This window comes from Suncus etruscus, chromosome 1 (assembly GCF_024139225.1).
Source record: "Suncus etruscus isolate mSunEtr1 chromosome 1, mSunEtr1.pri.cur, whole genome shotgun sequence".
NCBI classification, from domain to species: Eukaryota; Metazoa; Chordata; class Mammalia; order Eulipotyphla; family Soricidae; genus Suncus; species Suncus etruscus.
In genome coordinates, this window is record NC_064848.1 from 98,139,965 (window position 1) to 98,164,735 (window position 24,771).

The following is a 24,771-nucleotide window of genomic DNA, read 5'->3' on the forward strand; positions in this document are numbered from 1 at the left end:
CTTCCTTCCTTCCTTCCTTCCTTCCTTCCTCCATTTTCCTACCTACTTTTCCTTTCCAACCCCACCCCCTCTGTGCCACATTCAACCTAGGGACTCACATATTCAAGGCAAGTAATCTATTATTGAGTTGTACCTCACACCAAAAGATAGTTTTTAAATGCAAGTAAATGTGGTATATGTATCACTGCTTAATCTTAATACCAAAATCTGAAAATGGGATGCTGCACCCTAGGCCAGATATCCCTTCTTTAGGCCATATGCCATTTCCAATTAGAGCATGTCCTTTCTTTTTCAACAAAGCAAGGTAGATTTTATTGAATGAAACTAACTTTAAAAGTTGTAAAAGGGAATAATAAAAGGCATAAATGTTTAAGAGATAGCATATACATTAAGAACATGTTTTTGTCTTTTTAATCTTATTTACTTAGTTATTTATGATTTGGGGTCATACCTGGTGCTGTTTGGGACTGACCTTTATATCTGCACTCAAGGTTGGGGGTATCAGTGATCAAAATTAGGTCAGTCAATCCTGTGCTAGACAAATACCTTATCAGCTATACCAGCAATGCAATACGTTTAGGCTCCCTCAGTTTAGAGTTCAGATGTGATTCAGTGGTCAAGTGCTTGCTTGACATATGTAAAGTACCAGTTTAACTCAGTCACTGGCATCACAAATAAAAGCAGCTGCTCACAGCTGAGACTGTGTCCTTTACAGAACTTCCTTCCTTCCTTCCTTCCTTCCTTCCTTCCTTCCTTCCTTCCTTCCTTCCTTCCTTCCTTCCTTCCTTCCTTCCTTCCTCCCTCCCTCCCTCTCTTTCTTTCTTTCTTTCTTTCTTTCTTTCTTTCTTTCTTTCTTTCTTTCTTTCTTTCTTTCTTTCTTTCTTTCTTTCTTTCTTTCTTTCTTTCTTTCTTTCTTTCTTTCTTTCTTTCTTTCTTTCTTTCTTTCCTTCCTTCCTCCCTCCCTCCCTCCCTCCCTCCCTCCCTCCCTCCTCTTTCTTTCTTTCTTTCTTTCTTTCTTTCTTTCTTTCTTTCTTTCTTTCCTTTCTTTCTTCCTTCCTTCCTTCCTTCCTTCCTCCCTCCCTCCCTCCCTCCCCCCCTCCTCTTTCTTTCTTTTTCTTTCTTTCTTTCTTTCTTTCTTTCTTTCTTTCTTTCTTTCTTTCTTTCTTTCTTTCTTTCTTTCTTTCTTTCTTTCTTTCTTTCTTTCTTTCTTTCTTTCTTCCTTCCTTCCTTCCTTCCTTCCTCCCTCCCACCCTCCCTCCCTCCTCTTTCTTTCTTTTTCTTTCTTTCTTTCTTTCTTTCTTTCTTTCTTTCTTTCTTTCTTTCTTTCTTTCTTTCTTTCTTTCTTTCTCTCTCTCTCTCTCTTCTCTCTCTCTTCTTTCTTTCTTTCTCTCTCTCTCTCTCTCTCTCTCTTCTTTCTTTCTTTCTTTCTTTCTTTCTTTCTTTCTTTCTTTCTTTCTTTTTCTTTTTTTCTTTCTTCTCTCTTTTTGCTGCATCGTTCACATTGGTTACCAGAGGCCCCAGGCTGGCAGTGTTCAGGGATGTGAGGGATCAAACTCAGGGTCTGGAAGAGGGACAAACTTGGTTGATATTCTCATATAAAGGAGAATATATGAGTTCTCAAATTATCATTCAATGAAAATTGAATGAGAATTAAATTTAATTAAATTTAATTCTTGGGATTCAGCATACTTTAGTGATGATGCTTTCCCACACTTTGCCTGCAAGTGCTCACTAAAGACAATGTGTGATCAATGTGGATCCCATGTTTAATTTTTATTATTTCTGGTGGAACTTAACTCTTCAACTGTACTATTTACACACATTTGGTTATACACATACCAAAGTATGCAGGAGATGCCAGATTTTGTTGTGATGCCAGGATCAAAAACAACAGAACTATTGGGATCATGCTCCAGCATATAGAAAGGATTCTGGGATAGAACTCATCCACGTCAAGCTTATAAGGCAGATACTCTATCACCAGGCTGTCTCTGGATCCTTAGAATAACATGTTATTGGCCAGTTAGTTCACATTAAAAAGAAGAATTTAAAAAAAATGCTAGCAAGGACAAAGATAAATTCTAAAGCATGTCTTAAAAAGTAGTGCTTTAGACAGAGAACAATAACATTATATTAAAATGAGTATAACAATAGGCTGTACACTGATAAAAATATGGTTATCCATGTTTGAAAATTCAAAACAAAATTATAGATAATAAAGGATCCAGAAATAGAGTTCTAAAGTAATAATCATAGGTTACAGAAATAATAGAGAATGCTCATACTTAGGACATCCAGAAAAAATCACAATTAATATAAAACTGTAAATAGAACAGGCTTTTACTGAGCACTTCTATAAGAAGAAAAGAAAACTCAAAACATTTCATTGAATATCAAAGTCATGGAACTATAAAAGAAAAGTCCTATTTGATTAGTCATTGAAAATACAACTAGTGAAAAAATTTCTCTAAGGAACTAAATATAGATCAAGCAGGAGAAGGAAATAAAACCTTAACACCTTCAATTTCTGTTTTAAATGGCAACTGCAGTGGTAGGGTGTTTGCCTAGCATGCAGCTGACTCAGGATGGACCGCAGTTCAAACCCCAACATCCCATATGGCCCCTCAAAGCCAAGGGCGATTTCTGAGCGCATAGCCAGGAGTACTCCTGAGCGTCACCGGGTGTGGCCCCCAAACAAATAACAAACAAAATAATGTAACTAGTGAGGGCAAGGAAGTACCTTTCCCTGCACAAGTATCAATACTCTTAAATAATATGGGAGCTTGTGCAAACTCTAATGAATAATTATTTGAATGATGTATACAATCTGACAATAAATATTTCTACAGAAACCATATCTAGTATATAACACAGAATAACTACTGCTTAATTCTTTATTACTGTTGCGAATTATGAATTTCAATTTACTGTGTGTGATAAGTTGATATAATTAGGTTCATGTGTTCAAACAATACACCTGGGCTTTGTTGGACTATGATGAATAATACTGAAATGCACACTACTAATATATGTGTCTGGATGATTGATATTTGACAGGAAAATACTTGAAGTATAATCTCTGTTATACAGGTTCTTTGTCTTTTTTGTTTCCTAGAGTGTTTAAAATACAATTGTAGGCTGAGCAACAGCACAATGGGGAAGGGTATTTGCCTTGCCCACAGTTGACCCAGGTTTGAGCCCTACCTCATCCCCTAAGCCTGCCAGGAGTAATTTCTGAGTGCAGAGTCAGGAGGAAACTCTGTAGCGCTGCTGGGTGTGATCCAAACACCAAAATAAAATAAAATACAATTGTAAATAGGACACTTTTTAAATTTGTTCTTTTTCAAATTGAGGAAAAAAATGTATGGTACCAGAACCAAACAGTTGTATTAACATTGAGTAGAAATAAAAAAATGATCAGACTTAAACACCAAACTCAAAGTCACTATGTACCTTAAATATTACTGTGAAAGATTTGTAATTTATATTGGTCACAATAAAAATTATTAAAAACAATTTGTTCTTTTTCATTATTTGCACAGAGATATACAACCCATTTTTGTATACTGACTTTGTAACCAGCCTTGTTGGTATGTTAGTTGTTCTAATACATTTTTAATGAGATATTTTCAATATATAATATCAAATCATATACAAATAATTATAATATTATCCTTCTTTTCCTATCTGGACACTTTTGATTTCTTGTTGTCTAATTGCTATGAATGAACCTCATCATACTAACTTAAATAGAAATAGTGATAATGGGCAGCCTTGTTACTGATATCTGACATTTAAGAGGGGTAGGAGAATAGCAATTGGTATTCAGGAGGCCTATAAAACACATTGGAGATTGTCAGTTAACTAGGCTAATGGCTCACCACAAGACACTTAAGGGTGCAGGGTTGTTCAGGTCCTGTAGTACTGGTAGGTACTTGGGTTATCTGGGAAGTACTGGGGCTTCCTAGACCATAACAGTAGTGCTCAGAAGTCACTAGGGCTATTCTTACCCAGAAATACTTAGAGAACCACATACTAAGCTACTAAGCATAAACCTAACTGTTAGCCTATCTCTGTTCCCTTAGCTCTGATTTATTTTTAAGTTAAACATTTTTAAAATTAATTTTTTATTTAAGCCCCATAGATTATAGAAATATGCACAGTTGGATTTCTGTCATATAATATACCACCCTTCACCAATGCTACTTTCCTGCCACCAGTCTCCCATTTCTCTCCCCACCCCAGACCCCAGCTCATTTCTAGGAGAGCATTCTGCCTCTTTCTCTCACTATCATTTTCATGGTAGTTTCAGTGTGCTGACTGCACTCACTCTCTTTGTGTCAAGTTTCCTATCATTAGCCATAATTTTAAAGAAAGCCTACAAATTTTCTCTACTGAATATAAATATGAAAGCAGTGAGTTTATAATATATGGACTTTTGTTCATTTGTTTTGGCATCACCAGGTGGTACTCAGGGCTTACTCTTGTCTTTACTCAGGGATAAATCCTAATGGTGCTCAGTGACCATATGTGGTGCTGGGGATCAAACATGACCAGCTGAATGCAAGGCAAGTGCTCTACTCATCTTACTATCTCTCTGACCCTATATGTGGATGTTTTAAGGCCAAAATATGTTCCTCCCTTCTGCATTTTAATTAGAGTACTTACCATACATAAATAGGTATTGAATATTACCATATAGCCTTTGTTTTCATTAAATAGTTTGTCACATTATTTGTTTTTCCTATGTTGAATCATATGTGTGTGCCTGAAATAAACCCCACTTGGTCATGATGTAGGATCCTTTCGATGGTTAAATACAGTTTAAGTAACATTACTAACATATTATTTAGAATATGTGCATCTCTGCTCATCTGGGAAATTACTCTGTGGCTTTCTTTTTGATGATGTCCTTGCCACAGATCTATTAGAATGTATTCATTCTTCTTGGACATTTTTTCCAGGAGTCAGAAAATAGTCATATTCTTTCAGGGAGTGGGAAGGCCACAGCCAGAGTACTTTTGGGGACATACCAGAATGTCACTTAGAAACCACTCTGAGTGATCTTGGAAGATTATTTGGCACCAGGGATTAAACATGGGTTTTCCATATGCAAAAAAATATAGTCCTATGAACTACCTCCCTGCTCTTACATTCTATAAACTATTGGTAAACTCACTTATTAAACCCATTGGTTAAGGACTTTTGTGTTTGAATGGCTTTTATTGCTGTTTCTGTCACTATACTTTGATCTGTTGATTTGCATTTTGCCATTTTAATTTCATTATTGGTAGGTTGTATTTATTTAAAATGTGTCTTTAATTTTTTCTAAGAAATTAAATTTGATGACTCACAATTACTCATAGTACCCTTTCATAGTCCTTTGCTTTTTTCTTTTTTGGATTTTTGGGGCCACACCCAGTGACATTCAGAGGTCACTCCCGGCTATGCACTCAGAAATTGCTTCTGGCCTGAGGATCATGTGGGATGCCCAGGGATTGAACTGACGTCTGTCCCAGGTCAGACGCTTGCAAGGCAAACACCCTACTGCTGTGCCATCGCTCAGGCCTCAGTCCTTTGCATTTTAATGAAATATTTTAATTTATCTTTTGTTTCTGATTCTGTTTATCAGTTTTTCTCTTTCTAAAGTTAGCTAAAAGTTGATTGACTTTGTCTTTTTGAAAAATTATATCTTAGTCTCAATGATCTTTTGCATTCAAATATTTTAAAATTTTATTTGTTTCAGCTCTGGGATATTTTCTTGGGGTGGGAGAGGAGCACAGCAAGAAGTGCTCATTAACTACTCTAGAGTGCGCTCAGACACTTCTGAGGGTGCTGAGCGGATCATAAGGTGTAAGATATTAAGCACGAATCTCCACATAAAGAGCATGTAGCCACAGGGAACTCTTTCTCTAGTTCTGCTCTGATTTTTAGTATTTTCTTCCATTAACTATTGGTTTTATTCATTGTTCTTGTTTCAGTTTTCTTAGTAATAGTTATATTATTGTAAATTTTTTGTTTGTTTGTTTTTCGCCTCAACCATCAGCGCTCAGGGGTTACTCCTGGCAATGAACTTAGAAATTGCTCCTGGCAGGCTCGGAGGACCACATGGAATGCCAGAGATCAAACCTCGGTTTGGCCCAGGCCGTCTGCATGCAAGGCAAACACACTACTGCTGTGCTATAACTCCGGCCCATAGTTGTGACTCTTTATTTTTGCTTCTTTATGAAAGCTGGTATCAAATCAAAATCCCTCTTAGTAATTATTTTTTCTCCATATAAAGTATTTTATTTGTCTGATATTAATCATCCATATATATTTGCTACGTAGGGGTATATATTTGTATTTATTTATTTATTTATTTATTTATTTATTTATTTTGATTTTTGGGTCATACCCGGCAGCGCTCAGGGGTTCCTCCTGGCTCTATGCTCAGAAATCGTTCCTGTCAGGCATGGGAGACCATATGGGATGCAGGAATTCGAACCACCGTCCTTCTGCATGCAAGGCAAACACACTACCTCCATGCTATCTCTCCAGCCCCTATTTTTTATTTTTTAATAGTATCTTTATTTAAGCACCATAATTATAAACATGCTTGTCGTTGGGTTTCAGTTATAAAAAAAGAACACCCCTTTTTACCAGTCTGCTCTTAGTAATGTTTTGTTGCAACTTAGTTCCTGCTAACTTCCATATTCATCTTCATTTGTCTTCATTATTTTTAGTTTCTGCTATAATTTTCTCTTTGACACCATGATTACTGAGAAAAACATCAGGGGAAACACATCGGGGAGGGTTCTTGGACTAATCCAGGGTAAAGTTATTGTAGCCTTGGGCACAGTTTTTTTGATTGTTGGCTAAAAGTATGGTTGATTTTCAAGGAAGAATTATTTAACTTTTATTCCTGAAGAGGAATAATAGACACATAAGTCTGGGTACTTTAGCTCTAATATTTTATATCTTATTTTTTGTGGTTGACTGTTAATTTTCCTTATACTGAGATCATAAAAACAGATCATAAAGCTATAAAAAAACCATTTCAACCATCTTAAGTTTTCTGTACATATTTTATTACATAATCTAGTCTGCTCTTGAAAATGCTCCATGAACATATGAAAAATATTTTTATTGTTTTGCGATGTAATGTCCTATAAATATTTATTAAGCTTATTTGTTCTAGATAATTAAAGACTGCTATTTTCTTATCTATTGTTGTTTAATTAATTTCTCCATTGTTCTAGGTGGGCTGTTATAATCACTTATTACTGTTTTATGTTTATGTCACTCTTTCTATTAAAATTTGCTAAATATATCAAATAATATTTTGAGTTTTTTCATCTGGTGCCTGTGTACTAATTTAAATTTTTTTTATAAAATTTCAAAATTATCATATGTTTTCTTCATGTATTACTCCTTTTATCTTGAAATCTATTTATCTTCTACAAATAGAGATGAATCATTTTTTGTTTGTTTAATATTATTGTATTTTCTTGAAACCATTATGATTTACAAAGTCCTTCATAGTTGGGTTGCAGACATACAATGAATCAGGCCCAGTTCCACCACCAGTGTTGACCTCCCTTCATCAAGTTCTCAGAGTGTATCCCAACCACCACTCTTGAATCCAGCCTGCCAGTACAGCAGTCATATTTAAAGATTAGATTGTTAGAGTTTGGGACTCTTGATTCATTGTTGTTGCCTTTGGCTAGTATATTTAGTCCTGTCCTTTTTATTTATTTATTTTTATTTTTTATCTTTATTTAATCATCTTGATTACAGACACAATTGTAGTAGGGTTTCAGTCATAAAAAAGAACACCCCCTTCACCAGAGCAACATTCCCATCACCAATGTCCCTAATGCCTCCCACCTACCCACTTGCATTCAAGAAAGGCCTTCTACTTATCTCACTCATTGACATTGTCATCATAGTTGTAAGTGTAGTTGTTTCTCTAATTGCACTCACCACTCTGTGGTGTGCTTCATATTCTATTATGCTGCGTGAAATAAATCAACGGGAGAGAGATAGACATAGAATAGTCTCACTCATCTATGGATTTTAAGAAAAATAAAAGACATTATTGTAATAATGCCCAGAGACAATAGAGATGAAGGCTGGAAGGACTGGCTCATGATCTGAAGTTCTGTCCTTTTTAACATTAACAATGCACCTGAGACCACTTGGCTCCTATTCTTCATTCTTTCATATCTGAATTTCTCCTTTTCCACTCAGATTGTTTCCTTCTCCTCTACACTCTGAGGTCAAGGGTATTCAAGACAACTCCCACTTAGGCAACTGTATTTTTTCATGCAGTTTGAATTGCCATTTACAACTTGCCATTTGTTTGTAAAATAATTTTGTGATCTTTTATTTCAGCTTATACTGAAAAAGCTAAAAAACATTTCTTATAGCAGTAGAAGATAGATTTTGGTATTTGGGTTTATTCTATAATTGTATGCCTCTTAAACAGTGATTCAGACCTTTAAGATGAGACAGTTATTGAATGATATAAATATAGAAGCATTTATAGCTATTTTATCATTTGTTTGAATACCTTTTAGGATTGTCATTGTTCTTTTATTTTTCACAAATTCTCTTTTCTTGGTCTTAAGAAAACAGAATTGTTTTATTGCTTTAATTTCTGATGTTTTTCTTCCACACATTTTGTTATAAGTTTGTCTGGAGGGCTAATTTTATCTATTATTTTGTTTTGTAGTGCCTAAGATCATGCCCAAAATTTCATACATGCTAAACATTTGTTATACAGTAAAGCTACATCCCCTAAGGCTGCTACTAGTGATTTCTAAATACAGAGCCAGTAGTTCTGATGGAAGCTTTTTTGGGTTTGTTTGGTTTTTTGTTTTTGTTTTGTTTTGTTTTGTTTTTGAGGGCTACACCTGATGGTAGGTGTAGCCTCCAAGGCTAACTCATAGCTCTGAACTCAAAGATCACTCATGGGAATAGGGATTGAACTGGGATAGGCCACATAACAAAGCAAGGGCCTTACCCCCCCCCCCTTTCCTCCACTTTCTGGCCTACAAGTCTTTTATTTTCTGTGCAATCACCAACCAGCTATTGTGAATAACACAGCCAAGCACTTGAGTTTTTGGGAGCTGGGGGACAATAAATTACCAGAACAACAATGAAGCAAAACTGAATTGATTTCACAGAATTGCCAAATCTCAAAGTTTCAGATACTTATTCCTAAACTTTAAGGTTGCTTGAATATCAAGAAAGCCCAAGTATATACATTATTTGAGAATTGTAGTACCATTCATGTGAAGTAATCTACCAATGAGCCTAGCACCTTTGAACACTTCTAATTGAACACATTAGGATTTACTATGATAAACCTAAAGTTATTATATAGTTGGTATAATAAAGTTTTCTCTTATTGAATTTTCATTAGGCTATGAATACATGTTTCAGAAACAACATGGTAAAACTAGCAATGAGGAAAGAATCATCTGAATTATTAACAAATAAGAATAGAAAGTCTTGACAAGACCTATATAAAACAAAACTCTGTAAACATCTCATTATGGAATCTAATTTACTACACAAAAATAAAACCTAATATAAAAATGCCACACCAAAAAAATCAACATTCACATGTATACGGAGAATATGAAATTACTCAGATTCTGTTTGTAATTATTAATTTAATGTCATAGACAATGATTAAGTTTGTTTTACTTTTTTGGGGGGAGGGGTTGGGTCACACCTGGCAGCATTGAAGGGTTACTCCTGGCTCTGTGCTCAGAAATCGCTCCTGGCAGGCTCAGGGGACCATATGGGAGGCCAGGAATCAAACTGGGGTCCATCCGGGTTGGGCACGTGCAAGGCAGACATCCTACCGCTGTGCTATCCTTCCGGCCCCAAGTTCGTTTTACTTTTTAATGGAATTTAGCAGGAAGCTTTATGGTCACTGATAGGTCATTTAAGGTTGCTTTGTTTTGGCTCTACTCAGCACTTACCTGGTTCTGTGCTCAGGAATCATTCCTACTGGTATCAGAGTCAATTTGTAGCACCTGTGATCTAATCTGGATCAGCTGCATGCAAGGCAAGTGAACTATCTAGTGTAATATCTCTCACCCTTCAGATATTTAAATTTTTATTATTTATTTTTTATTGAGGCACAAAAATACTGGGAGACTTTGGGGACCATATGGATGGTGGGGATTAAACCTGGGTCAGCCTGTGCAAAGCAAATGCCAACTTGTTGGACCATTTCTCTGGCCCAGGGTTTTTTAAATTTTTAAATCTATTTATTCTCCTCCAAAAAGGTCTTTTAGCAGTAGTAACTTAATCGCACTACTTTTGATGACCAAAACTGAAATATGTAAAAAGTTCTTCATTTAGACTGGAAATATAGCACAGAAGATATAGTGCTTCCCTGGCATATGGCTTACCCCATTTTGATCCTGAACACTATAAAGATCACTTGAGTATTGCCAGGGGTGGTTCCTGGCATTCCCAAGTGTGTTCAAGTCATCTTTCTATCAGTTATAAGCACGATGTCTAAATAAAAAATACTTATTCATTTACATCATGTTATCATAAAACACAATACTATTAAATTAAAAATATGATTTATAATTAAAATACACTCAGATAACAAAGTATACTGAGAAAGTTATTCACAAAAGTCAGAGAAGATTGGCTGAGTGATAGTACTATGGGTTGAGCTGTGGCCAAAATGATCCCTGAGTGCAGAGCCAGAATTAACCCCTGAGCATCACTGAGTGTGACTAAGACAAAAAAATATGGTTGTCCCCACATCTGTCCTTCAATAACAGTATGAAATCTATATTTAAATTCATTTATCTAATTATGCTATTTCCTAGTTTGTCTCCAGTCACATCTCTATATTCAACCATAGTTTTCTTATGAACGTACATTAACAGCCTACTCCTTTACCTTCATGGAGGTATAAACATTATACACTGATTGGAACATTTATTGGAAGAGTTACATTGCCTTCACTTTTCTTATAATTGCAAGCTAAATAACTATTCTATAATCAATTCTTTACATTTTTGAAAACTTCTTTGTCAAGAATCCATCACTTTCCATTACATTCGCTTTCATTTTCAATCTTATAAAAAGGCATGCTAATTTTCATATTTATTTTTTGTTTTGGGGGGCCACACCCGATTGACACTCAGAAATCGCTCTTGACTTGGGAGACCATATGGGATGCCAGGGGATCGAACCTTCTAGGCTAGCGCAGGCAAGGCTTGCACCTTACCGCTTGCACCACCTCTCCAGCCCCCATATTAATTTTTATAAATAAAAGGCAGTTTAATGAATTTTAATGATAGCTAAAGGTTAGGGATCAAAAATTTCCACCACAATACCAAGATGCCGAGTCGTCACAGCTTTGACCACACTAGGCTCTTTGGCTGACTTCTACCTAGAACATACACTATTCAAATTTTCGTGAGAATAAAATCACAGGGCAGAAACATTAGTCCACAGTGAAAATTGATCATATTAAGTATATATACTCCTACCTTTCTTCACAAAATATCAAAGTATCAGTTAAAGAACAAAAATTTCAACAAAACAAATTGATATGTAGGATGAAGATGGGACACAAGTGGATGAGAGAGAACATGGTTTCAGAAGATATGGAATAAGGTTTGGCATTATGCAGACTCTGTGCAGTGACATTGCAAATACTAACCTGTAACAATGCAGAAAAGGTTCAGGACTTGAAGGCATAGGTTCTAGAAGTAGGAATATTAGTGTGACAACTGGTAAAATGGTAGGGGATTAAAAGTTTGTGTAAAGTGACTGTCCCATAGTTTTCACTGACCATCCTCTATACCAATTCACTGGTAGGGCAATAGATATTTAATTCCTAATTAAAGAAAATCTAGGATCAAGGGAGCTAGTTCAAAAGGGTGGAACTCCTTACTGTACATAAACCAGGTCCCAAGTTTGATCTCTGGCACTTCATGCCCAATCACCCCCACTTCTAACTGCCATTTATGACCATCAAATTGTGCCAAGAAATGTTAGGTCTAAACATTAAGCCATCCAGCCTACCCACTCCAGTATAATACAGAGCCTGAGAACTGCTTGAGAGTCATCCTACACAGATACAAACACACAGGAACATATGTCCTACACACATATACACACAACCCTGCACACCCAAATTAAATATAAAGGGTCTCAAATTGAGGATTAAAGAAGTATCCAAGAACAAGATGAGGCATAGCGTTTTTTAAAAAAGGGGGAATAAGCAAGGGCTTTATTGGTCTGTGAACTCTTCAGTTTCCTTGCTCTCCTGTTTTGTAGACATCTCCAGGCACAGCACTGGAGAAAGAACAAAGACTAGGCCATCAGACATTTGATGATATCAGAATAATCCTCAGGGTCTTTTTTGTGTGAGCAATACATAATTAAATAATTGGCCATCTGCCTCCCTTAAGTTATAGACTTATAGTACCACATTTATAAAAAAGGAAATGAACAGCTACAGGATTCCTTGTATGCCCATATTTGAAATAAAGCTTTCAATAGAGACCAGAGATAAAAATGAAACAGAGAAAAAATGCACATTAACAATTTTTAAAAATAATAGAATGCTTAGAAGACAAAAATTGTAAAATAAGAAAAGATTTTTTTTCTAGAAGTATAGGGAGTCACACATAACTGAAAGTCATAATTGAGATGTATTTCTCATAAATAAAACAAAATTACTTTAAAAATCACTGCATTTAATAGTCAAGGGGGGGAAAGACGTAATTATTTGTTCAGCCAAACTGTCAAAATATGGGAACAGAATACAGACATTTTAAGAATAAGGACATTTTCAGAGCATTGAAAATGGTATTTCTAATATTATACTTTATTAGGAGGTTAAAGAAGAATGACTGGAAATCCAGAAAAGAGGAAATCATTGATCAGAACATAAGGAAAAGAATTCAACCCATAGTGGACTTAAATATATGATTACTCACAGAAATGCAAGGAAACCAGTAAGATCTACTAAAGCACTAAGCAGTTAGCAAACAGAGGCAGGAAGTCATTACTTGGCCTACAACTGAAAAGGTCAAGTGTTATTAGATATTGACAGAAGCATAGAAGTGGCTGCCAAACAGAAGCTGCAGTCAACAATTTCAAGAAACATCACCTAAAGCTGGGAAAAAGAATTAAGGAACAGTCTGTCTCCCTCTTGTCTAAAACTTGTCTAAAGTGAGAAACAAAGCAGAAACCAGTCAGCCAAGCAGCTTGAAGGATGCATTGTCCAAGGGTAAAGGCCTACGACAGGGGTAAGGAAAGATCTGTAGACAAATAAGGAATAACCCATCTAGAGCATATACCAAAAATGGGCAAATTGAAGTCCCATGAACTATTCTAAGGTCAGTTTGCTATTCAAAGACAAGAAATCCAAGAACTGAAAGTAGACTTTCAAAGAAAGCATGATGAAGGGAAAAAAAATCATTATTTCTGGACAAATCTGCTGAGTTTCTTCAGTCCTTTTTTCTATAGATAACTGCTAAAATTTTTATATTAAACATAACTCATATCCAAATCTTTACAAAATTTTTACAAAAAAACCCCTGACTTTTACAAAACATCTTTACAAAAAATAATCTTTTACAAAAAAATCTTTACAAAAAAAATCTACAAAATCTAGAAAAGTTTATTGAAGAAAAAATTATATTTTGGGTATAATTTGACTAAATAACTAATGTTTGCATGCGAAAAGTTCAGAACCCATTAGATAATGTCTGAAATGGAAAATAAATCTTTGCCAATGTAAACAATAATTTTAAACATGGAGATAAATAAAAAAGGATTTGAAAGTAGCTGCTTCTATGGAAAAGTCTAGAAGGTGAACATTGGAAATGACATAAATAAAAGGTTTTTCTATTGCTGTTTTGTGCAGTTATTCTTCAAAAAGGTTTTATTATCTTAGTTTTCCAATTTAAAAATTGAACAGGTAAGTAATGGGAGAGATAGAACCTACGTTGGAGTTTTAATGTGTTTTCTATCATAATATTGCCTTTCCTTTGTTTAGCAAATCTTCTAACTACATAATCAGATAACTGTTTCTACATGATGTAATACATAATTTAAACATAGTAGGAGTTAGTGTATAATCAAATGTTCTCCACATTGTATACATGTATCTATTACTTTGGAAATACATACATATATAATATCTAATTATTAACAGATTCAGGACTGAGTAAAAAATATTCTCAACATTGGGAAGTCACATCTTAAACAATTTTATATCACCATTTTTGTTTGTTTTTTTTAAAAACAAATGAAGCATATGAATATAGTCAAGATTAATATAATACCATAATGCATAATCACTGTGACTAGATATGTAAAAATCACTTTGTGGGGGTAGCATTTTTCCAATACTGGAAAAAAGGAAAAAATTTACTCTAGAGTACTGTATTTAGTAGTAAAGACTACATATAATATCTTTTTATATAATAGCGTAATCTATTTTATAACTAGTAAATGACCATATCTATTGAAAACATACATACACCCTGAGATACAAATGGAATGTAAAGACAATAGCCATACTTATTCTCTTTAAAGTTGTCAAATATTTTAGTCAGCAAGAAATTCAGCATGTTAGAAGCCATTACAAAATTACAGAATAACATATAAATGTCATACTTTTAATTAATATTTAAGCAAATCTGTACACGTTTTCTACAAAGAATTTTAGTTTGCATATATATCAGTGCTTAAGTGTGAATTAAACACTCCAATGCATTGAGTCTCTTCTAACCCTTTATTTTTAGCAATGTATTGCTCTAATGCTTTAGAATAAAGGTGACTACATGTCACAGTTAAATACTTATTATATTTTCCCCCTGGCAAAATTACTATTCACATTCAAAAGAGTACTAGTCCTAGCCTGAATAATAAAGTTTATGCTCACTTTAATTTTCAAGGACTTGAGTAGTGAAAGTGAGCTTAGATACCATTACTTCTACCATGAACTCAGCTTTCGAACACTGGGCTGTTTTGACTGTTCCATTCAGTTCTGTTCCACTGCTATAACATATCAATAGCTATACCAATGAGTCATTTGGTTCATATATTACTTCAGTAACTTGAAAAAGCTGCTACTTTTGACCATGACTAATCCATGGCCTTCTTGTTCTTATGACCAAAATTAATTAGAAAATATACAAAAGGCCTTGACAAATGACAATATGCAGCAGCTCATTAACGCACACTGTCCTTTTTACTAGGATATTTTTTTTCTTTCCTTTTTTCCTACAAGGAAAAGATGCTTAAAGATTTCTACTGGCTCTGTACTCATCAGTCACACTTCTCATGAGTTCAAATTGAACCTGGGTTGACTGCAAGCAAGACAAAGCAGTACCTGTTGAATTGTCTCTCTGGCCCTAACTAGATCCTTTTAATAATGAATAGATAGCAATTATAATGAACACAGGATCAAACCTGGGTTTAGCTGCACACAAAACAGTCCTGAAAATTCTTTCTTAAATATTCGTTCCTTTTAGGAAAAGTAGTTAATGAGTAAAGGTTAGGAATTGGAAAAGACATAAGCACATATACTGATTCCATTAAAAGTATTAAATTTGATAATGACTTAAGTTCATTTCAAAAATACCTATGTAAATGAAAATATGTATAATGAAAATTGGGATGGTGCTGGGAATGTGGCTCAGTGCTAGAGTAATTTCCTTGTATTCATGTGACTGAGAGTTGGAGTTCATGCTAATCACTAAGTGTGATCCCTGGCTCTGACTGTGTAATCTCTGGCACTAGATGAAGAAGGCGAACACCAGCCTACCATAACCAAGTGTGCACTAAACACAAAGGGAAAGAAAGAGATGAGTCAAAGAAAATAAATACATTTTCAAAATAAAACAGAAAAATCAAACAAATTGTGCTTGTCAAGGAGGCAGACTGGATAGTGGGAGGGTACCTGGAAACACTGGTGGAGAAAAGTTGATACAGATCATGGTATCCATGCTGGAATATTATATGCCTAAAACTCAACTATGAGTAACTTTGTAAATCATGTTTAATTAATCAAATAAAATAAAAATAGGACAGGATGAGAAAATAGAGAAAGCAGAAGGATTGAGTACTTGCTTTGACATGACTGACCCAAGTTCAAACTCTAGAACCACATGTCTTGATCACTGCGAGGAGTGACTGAGTACAAAGCTAGGAATAATCTCTGAGCACTGCCAAGAGTGACCCAAAACTAAATAAAAAATAAGACATAATATTAAGTGAAAGGAGAAAAGTGGTAAAAGACCATTGTCCTAAAATTATCTTAATGGATAATGTAAGATGTTGTGAAGAATAAAGGGTTTGGAGTAAGTTAATCCTGCTGATTAACTGCATGATAAACTGCTATTTAAATTTCTTTCTGAGTTTTATTTTCTGCTATTATACCTTAGAACATATGGTAAGTAGTTAAATTAAAAAAGCAGAGCTTAGCATACAGTTTGTTCAATAAAAGTATGATTATTACTGCTATAAGTCCTATTACTTAATACACAATGTACTATTACTCAATTACTGAAGAAAGAACTACATACACAAAAAATTTCATTTTCAAGTCAGTTGTTAGAGTAGAATTAATCTATAATTTCCTCTGTAGAGCACTGTAAACAAGGCTGAGTTCTAAAAACCCTTATTTTCCTACACAAATTACATTGGTTTAAGAGAGAACATTGAGGACAATGCTATTAAGGATAATGGCAGAACTGTGGATAATGCCAATATGTGATATAATTAAGAGCATTTAATAATATGAGATGCTAAATAGCTTTTCAATAATAAAAAGGCAATTTATTTTCTGATATACGTAAAACTGGTTTTGATGCAGATAATTTTCTATATATCAAGACTTAGTATGGAAATAATTGTCTAACCACCCAGCTGCTACAATGTTAAAATATTAATTTTAATCTTAAATCAGAGATGTATTAGAGAAAAGGATTATTTAATATGCAATTTCATTACATTTGACAGGATTATTTATAAATGATTTGTCCCACATTTTGACAAGCAGAGTTAATATGTTAATTATCTTTTAAAAAGATGATGAAAGGAAGAGACTGACAAACTTTCATTCTCCACATTGTCTTGGGGTACGCTGTAACTGATACCATAAGGTACTGCTATCTTGTGCCTTTCCCAAAGAACTGTGAGCATGACCAGATCTTTATTTATTACTACCTTTATTTAGTGTTTATTATTTTAAAATAAGCTCATACTTTATTAAAAAATTAATTTCTTTAAATAATCCCAAGTGACCTTCTGTCTTAAAAAGCAAATGCATCTGTAAAGATGTGAGTTTCTACACACAGGAAGACAAAGCTCAGAGCAATGGCCTCAACAGCTAAAGTAGCGCTTCAAAGCAAGGAAGCTACTACACAAGCCAGATTTTTCCATGGAAATGCTTCTGTCTCTTATAGTGGTTCTCAGTATATGGTAAGTCTTTAGGCTTAAAAGCTTAAAGATAATTTCAGATTCTTAGACTTTCAAAAGGTTACAAAAGCATCAATTAAGAGAAGTTCTATATGAGACAAATGGCAATATGGTTCTTCTGCTTAAATGCACATTTATGGAAGGAGACAAAAGGTATAGCAACATACTTTGCTTGGTGCATTATAAAAACTGTATGGCAGAATCACATTTCAGGGCAGTACCAAAGACATCAGTAAAGCCTAACACAGTCACTCTGATTTCGATCCCTTGCTGCCAATGCTAACACATATGTGTCTTCATTAATATTTCTATTGCTTGTGGCTGTTTAAACACAAAACCGGAAGATGTTATACCGTGAGGCATCGTTAGTTTTTAGTTACTATCCCACTGTCCTCTGGTTGGTAAATGAACTGGAAAAATAGCCTTAAACCACTGCCACCTGCCTCCCTGCCATTGTCCATGGGTTAATATTTGCAGTTCTCTTTGCAGCAGCTGAGCCATGACTCAATAATGGTCCCATTTGTTGGTTCTTGAAAGCCCATCATTGATGTCATTGATTATGCAAAAATCAGTGCCCTATGAACTCTCTAATGGAAAAATTACATTTTACCTGACAGAGTATAACAACAAAATAGCTTTTAAAAAGTGGTTTGGAATGAAATCAGGTTCAAAATGATGGGCATTCCACAAACATAACTCAGCTTTTAGAGCTTGGAAATGTTAGTCAATCAGCATGGGAAACTGCTCAAACATTATACATTTCTTATCTGGTTTTGGTAGTGAAAGATGCTGGCACACAGACAAAAGGGCACTTGGGGTCTACATTTTTCAAATCAGTTTTTCCCATCCACTTCAATAATAGCTTTCTTATGCTTTTATTTTATCTCCATTTAAAGCAAGTTGGTAGACAGCACCAAGCCTTTCTTCTTAAGAGAACACACACCCACACACGCACGCACGCGTGCGCACACACACACACAGACACACACATAATGAGAAAAAGGTGGATAAGACCCTGGAAGAGGCATGAATAGGAATCAAATACTATCCACTAGAAACACATATTAGCAAGCCAAAAATCAATATAGTTCTTTATAGTTTAAATTAATACTTTTAAAGTTTTGGGGAATTTTTAACACTGGCACATAATAGAGCATCTTCTGTAGATTATAAGGGTGAAGTCTTAACTGAACTGCCAAGCACTAAAACAAAATTGGCTCCAAGCCACTAATATCTTCAAATTATGTTGCTAGTGGTAGAGTCCTTAGCTGACCTCAAATAAAGAAAACCTAGAATGTCTATGCAAAAAAAAAACTAGATAAATATGAAAATGCTCCATAGTCCAAGAAATTAAATTAACTGCATATCCAACTCTCAAACATAAAGTAGGAGAAGGAAAAGAACAAAAAAGTTAATCATTTATATTTTGATAGTTTAAACTTTTGACCCTTATTTCCAAACCATTGCATTTCAAACCATTTTTATTTCCTTACAATTTGTGATCAAATATCTATTTTGCCCAAATTTCTGCTTTGTCTTGTGGGAGAACATTAGTTGCAAAACCAATTGCTCATAAAATAGACAGGAAGGAGAGAAATGGCTCAACTTCTCAACAATCTTGGAGAGATGCCAGTAGCTGAATTTTTCCAGGTAGACTTGGCTGCGATGGGGCCCAGATCTTTGGACCCTTCCTAGGATGGAGACAGACCTAGTCTCTTTCCTGCCAAAGGCTCAAAGTTTTGCCCACCCACATCAGGTTCCCACCGTGATGAGAGAATAGGCCCAGTTTCATGATCTCTGAAAGAAGCTGGCAAAAAGTTGAGATGAAGTGAACAAAGTGAAGTGAACAAAGCATATACACCTCCAAACTATATAGGTCTATCCTGGATCAGCCTCATGAAAGGCAAATGCCCTACCACTGTGCCACTGCTCCGGCCCTAAATTATTAAATTCTAAGATGTGTGAAGCAGTGTGTAGAGTGTGTAGAGCAGTGAAGCAACTACCACAGCAGTAAGATAAACAATACATGTAAAGTTTTATTGAGGTCATAAATTTATAACATGTAGCTAAATTCTAGATATAGAGGAATATTCACTGGCATATGATTCCTGCTCCATAAGAGCCATGTGCTACTGAATAATTTTGTTTGAACAAAATTTTGAGTCGAGAAAAGGGAACTTTTCTGTTAATAATAGATATTTTCAATAGTCACCAGCGAACCTTTGTTACATGCTAAAGATTACTCTCATTTTATTATGGTCATATCTGATGGAAATTATAGAATTTTACCATGAATAACAATTATACATTAAAATGTGCCAGTTTGGTTTTTGTTGGTGGGGAGTGAACACTTGAGGTAAAGAAGGCTTACTCTAGGTTTTATGCTCAAGGGATCTAGGGGCACCAGGTTCTGTGAATGAATTGGACAAATGTAAGTGAAGCAAATTTATACTTATGCTATTTTTCTACCTCCTAAGATAAATTTCTTTTCAGTTGTGCTAACCCATCTTAGGAAATATATACTTTCCTGAAATTAAACCTGGGATTTAAAAAATAATTAATTGTTCAATTTCATTCCGAATAAGTGGCAGTTTTTAGGAGTATACCTTAAATAAACATGGTGCCACAGAGTCACATCACAATTTTCTGGCCTTTCTGTTAAAATTTAAATCATTTCCCAGCTACTTTCAATCCACATTGTTGTTTAGAGTTATATAGTTCTTTGTCATAAAATAAATTCATAAATTGAAACACTGAGGAAGAAAAGTCACTGCACTGATAGAAAAATGCCTCTAACCCGTCCATCAAGAACCATTACCAGGCACCATCTGCAAGTGAATCACTGATTAGGGAACATTCCTAATCACATTTCAAAAAATACCCAGCAGTATTGTCATGCAGAGCCAAACACTCCTACTTCATTTATCTTCATTCAGATAGTTACGATGTTTGTGTAGGCTTGACCCAGACCAAGCACTATAGATGGATTAGCTAAAGGAAAGCTTCCATTTCTCACCACATGTCAAGGCAGGTAGAATATTCTGTTGAGCCCAAGAGGACATCTGGAGGTCTATACCACAAGGTAACCACTTCATTGGAGTATGTGTGGCTAGGGACGGACTTTGCTCTTGCAAGACCTGTGGGTTACATGAAGCATAAAAAGGTTTAATGAAAATTAATAGAAAAAGAAAAATTAAAGTTGAATGTTCACAATTTTAAAGGACAAATATGATATTTTACTAGGAGTATGAATGTATTCTAAAGATAAGGAGAAGTTTGGAAAAAGCATATTCTGGTCCACCTGTTTTAATAAATATCAATGGTAAATTATTTATATTTTTAATAAGACATTTAATAGAATTCCAAGAAAATAAGTAAAAAGATTCATAATATAATAGATATCAAACAGAGACTTGAACTCTAAATTTTCCAAAGAATGTTTGAGATAATGCTAGTTTTCAGAGTTGGGAATTGATGAGAAAGTGTCCCAAGTTCAAAACACACTGAGAATGATGGTTTACAAAATTAAATAGGTTCACATTTTTAGATTTGTAAGTGCCATTCATTTTTCAACTGTGTATTGTGACTCTGGAGAAAAATTCTTTAGAAATGTAACACTTTTCTCAAAAGATTATTTCCAAGCATCTTAGGTTTTAGTCTTCTGAAAATCAAAAAAATTAGTAGGAAAAGCTTATTAAAGAAGTTCATTTGAGGGTCCTGGCCTGGCTTGAGTCAGTGCTCAATAGCTGAGTGTCTGCTTTGAACCTAGGGGACTCATGTTTTAAACTTCGTAACACTACCTTCCAAGCTTCCTTGGGAATGACTTCTAAGCAAGAGCACCTGTGGCCCAAAAGCCAACAAAGAAAATGTATGAAAATTACCTAAGTAAATAATTGTAATAAAAATAGTTCAATAAAAGTAGTACATGGATATAAGATAGCATACAATGCTTTATGATACTTGCTATAGAATATAGAAAAAAATTTAAAAATTTCCTTAATTAAAATATTCACAGTTATCTAAAATGAATATATACTATATACATATAAAATCATCAGTTGGAAGCCATTTATTTTCCCTAGACTTCACAAAACCAACGCCCCTTCCCTGTTGATTTCAAAAGATTAAAAGAGGACATATAAATTTCCTTTGAATATTTCTTTTAGATACACTCCTTTAATAGGCAAAACTGTTATTGAATATCTTCTTATATAGCAGCAACTTCCCTTATCCTTGGGATCCATTCTTCAGACTGTTGGTCTTGACACACCGGCCCCCCACATGCACTAATATACCTTCTGGCATTGTATCATTATGCATAAGCACATTAAAATGGGAAAAATTACCAAATTCAAACAAGTTCTTGTCTAATAGAGATAGGAACACAATTTTTTTATACTGCTGCAGGACCTTATACCCTAAACACTTGGTATAGTGACTTGGCCTAGATTAATTTGACATTGACCATTCACCCCTGAACCATGGATACCACCTAAGAAAACAAACATGGTTTCCTACATCAGCAACAGGAACAAATTCTACCAAGGAAGCCCCTACTACCATCATGGCAGTGACTTACTTCAAAGACAGTTCTTATGTCACCCTGACAACCAGGCAACAGCAACAGTTTGATTTTAGGGCAGGATTCTCTGCAATGCTAACTGATGGTGAGACAAAACCACAAGTCACTACACAGCACCCAGACTTTGACTTAGCTCCTACACAGAAACCAGGATCTATAACTGCAGATACCTGACAGCAACAATTGTGATGGTGAAGAGCTGGCCACCAAGAATGACTATGGAGTTGGACAACCTAGTATGCCATGAGCCTTATGCCAAAATACCTTGGGGTAAGATCTACCCGTTTTTAAGCCAAAGGTCTGTCCTTTTGATTCTTCCATATTTTGCTTGCCTATGCAAACGAAACCTGCCACACACACACACACACACACACACACACACACACACACACACACACACACCTTTTTTAGTGTATCTCCCATCTCTAAAGAAAAGAAAGGGGGGGTGTTACTAAACCTTCGGACATTGTATTACCAACTTTATTGGTGATTCAATAATTTTCACAAATGTAACTGCTAATGAACTCTCTCCCTTACTTTTTCCATCCTTTTTATTTTTAAATTTTCTATTTTCTTTCTGTTTTAATAATTTCACTTTTTGTCATCCTGAAACAAATGTATTATGATCAGTTGTATCAATAATGGAATTTATTTTCTTTTAATAAATTAAAATAAAGAAATCATCATTGCAGTATCGTACCTCACTTCAATAAATAAGATGGTTTAAAATTTTATTTAATTAAAGATTTTTGATTTTCAAAATTATTGGTAGTTGAGTGAGTTTTAGGCACATAATATTTCAACTCCCAATGCACTACCAGTGCCAACTCCCATAATCATAGTTTGTTAATCCTCTTCCCTTGTCTGGTATCTTGGCAGGCACATTACAAACTATGGTGATTTCATCTTATATCTCATGTTTTCAATATTGTTGAGTCTGTGCTTTAGATGTATAGCTATATCACATCACCACATCACAGATATAACTGAAGCCCCAAACCCTGTTCCCTCAAACTATTTTCTCATCTTCTTCCTTCCTGCATTGATTTCTTCTCTGCCCTCCTCTGTAGGCTCTGTAGTAAGTGTGATCTAGGCATCCCCTCTTTATGACATCACATTTCCTCACCTAGTTTATTCTATATACCACAAATAATTGAAATTATCAATTTGTGTTTGTCTTTCTTCTTCAGGCTTACTTCACTCAGCATGATATCTTCCAGTTCCAACCAGGTTGCAGCAAATTACATGGAAATTATTATTTTGTTTGTTTATTTGGGGCCATACCCAGTGATGATCCTAGGTTTCTTTTGGCTCTGCACTCAGGAATTGCTCCTGGCAGGCTGAAGGGACCATACGAGATTCTGGGGATCAAATCAATTCTGGCCACATAAAAGGAAAGCACTCTACCATTTCTATGATCACTTTGGCCTCAGTAATAAAAATAAATTTTTTTTTGGTTTTTGGGCCAAACCCAGTGAAACACCGGAGTTACTCCTGGCTATGTGCTCAGAAATCATTCCTGGCTTGGGGGACCATATGGTATGTCAGGGGATCAAACTGTGTCCGTCCTACGTTAGCACATGCAAGGCAGGAACCCTACTACTTTGTACCTCTGCTCTAGCCCCTAAAATAATTTTTAATCTTATAAAAAATATACAAGATGAGAATTTTTATTTAAAGAAAAAATCTCCCCCATATGATAGTTTTTTGGATAATTATGTTCATTAATATAATTTGAAAATAAATATCATGCATACTATAATCATTTTAATGTTCAGTTAATTCATAATAATATTGATTAATATGTTATATATCCTGTTTATGCATTGATTATCTCCTCTTTTTTTATTATACACACATTTTAAAACTTTCTAGGACAGGGTTAGGGAGATGGATCTAAGGGCTGGAGCATGTGCCTTTTGTGTAAAGCCTCAAATCTGAACCACATCACTACAAGCTCCTACTCTGCCCTACCCCAGCACTTATGAATCAAATAGCACTAAATGGCTGGGCCTGAGGCCAAAGCTGTTAGGACACCAGGCCAACCCAGCATCATTAAGGTGGCCCCAGAGACCTAAAAAATTCTATGAAGGCCCCACCTCCCAAATTTATAGTACAGCTGCTGAGACACAAATATTCTAATCAGTTCAAATTCATTTGTGATCTAAAACATGTCAATGGAATTTCATAAATTGGTTGATGTTTACAAATGTGCCACCTTACAATGTACAGCTTTATAAACACACATACACATAAATGGTCTCAGACTTTTGGCACATGGAATAAAATACCTATTTTATTCAAAATGGTTTTCTCTTCTCTGCAAGATTTTACCTATTTCAATTCAATTAAAAATAAACATATAGGACAATATGGATGGTAAAATGTCTCCAGATTTAAATAATTTCATCAAAGTAATAATTCCATTGGTTTCTCAAATAACTATGCTTCTCTACTGAGACCAAAGATCTAAGCAGAAGTCCTGACATATCCTCTGACTTTTTCCATATGTTCTTGTCGAATGAAATGAGGAGATAAAAATACATCAAATTAATAAGCATCTGCACCACAAAAGAAATGGTGAGCAGAACAGACAAGCTACAGACAGGGAGAAAATATTTTACCAACACTTATCTGGCAAAGTGATAATAAAAAGGAATATATAAAACAATTGCCAAAATTAACAAGAAAAAATACCCACAACCAATTTCATCAGAAAA

At 34.9% G+C, this 24,771-nt stretch overlaps 1 protein-coding gene across 3 annotated transcripts in view; it reads right to left on the reverse strand.

Annotated features, from left to right (window-relative positions):
• Nucleotides 1-24,771, reverse strand: part of CDK14 (cyclin dependent kinase 14) — a 733,148-nt gene that overhangs the window by 242,180 nt on the left and 466,197 nt on the right. For all 3 annotated transcript variants that reach the window (XM_049769012.1, XM_049769019.1, XM_049769022.1), the window contains exon 9: nt 20,486-20,606. In XM_049769012.1, the coding sequence (XP_049624969.1) occupies nt 20,486-20,606 (121 nt within the window). The remainder of the gene's footprint in view (nt 1-20,485; nt 20,607-24,771) is intronic.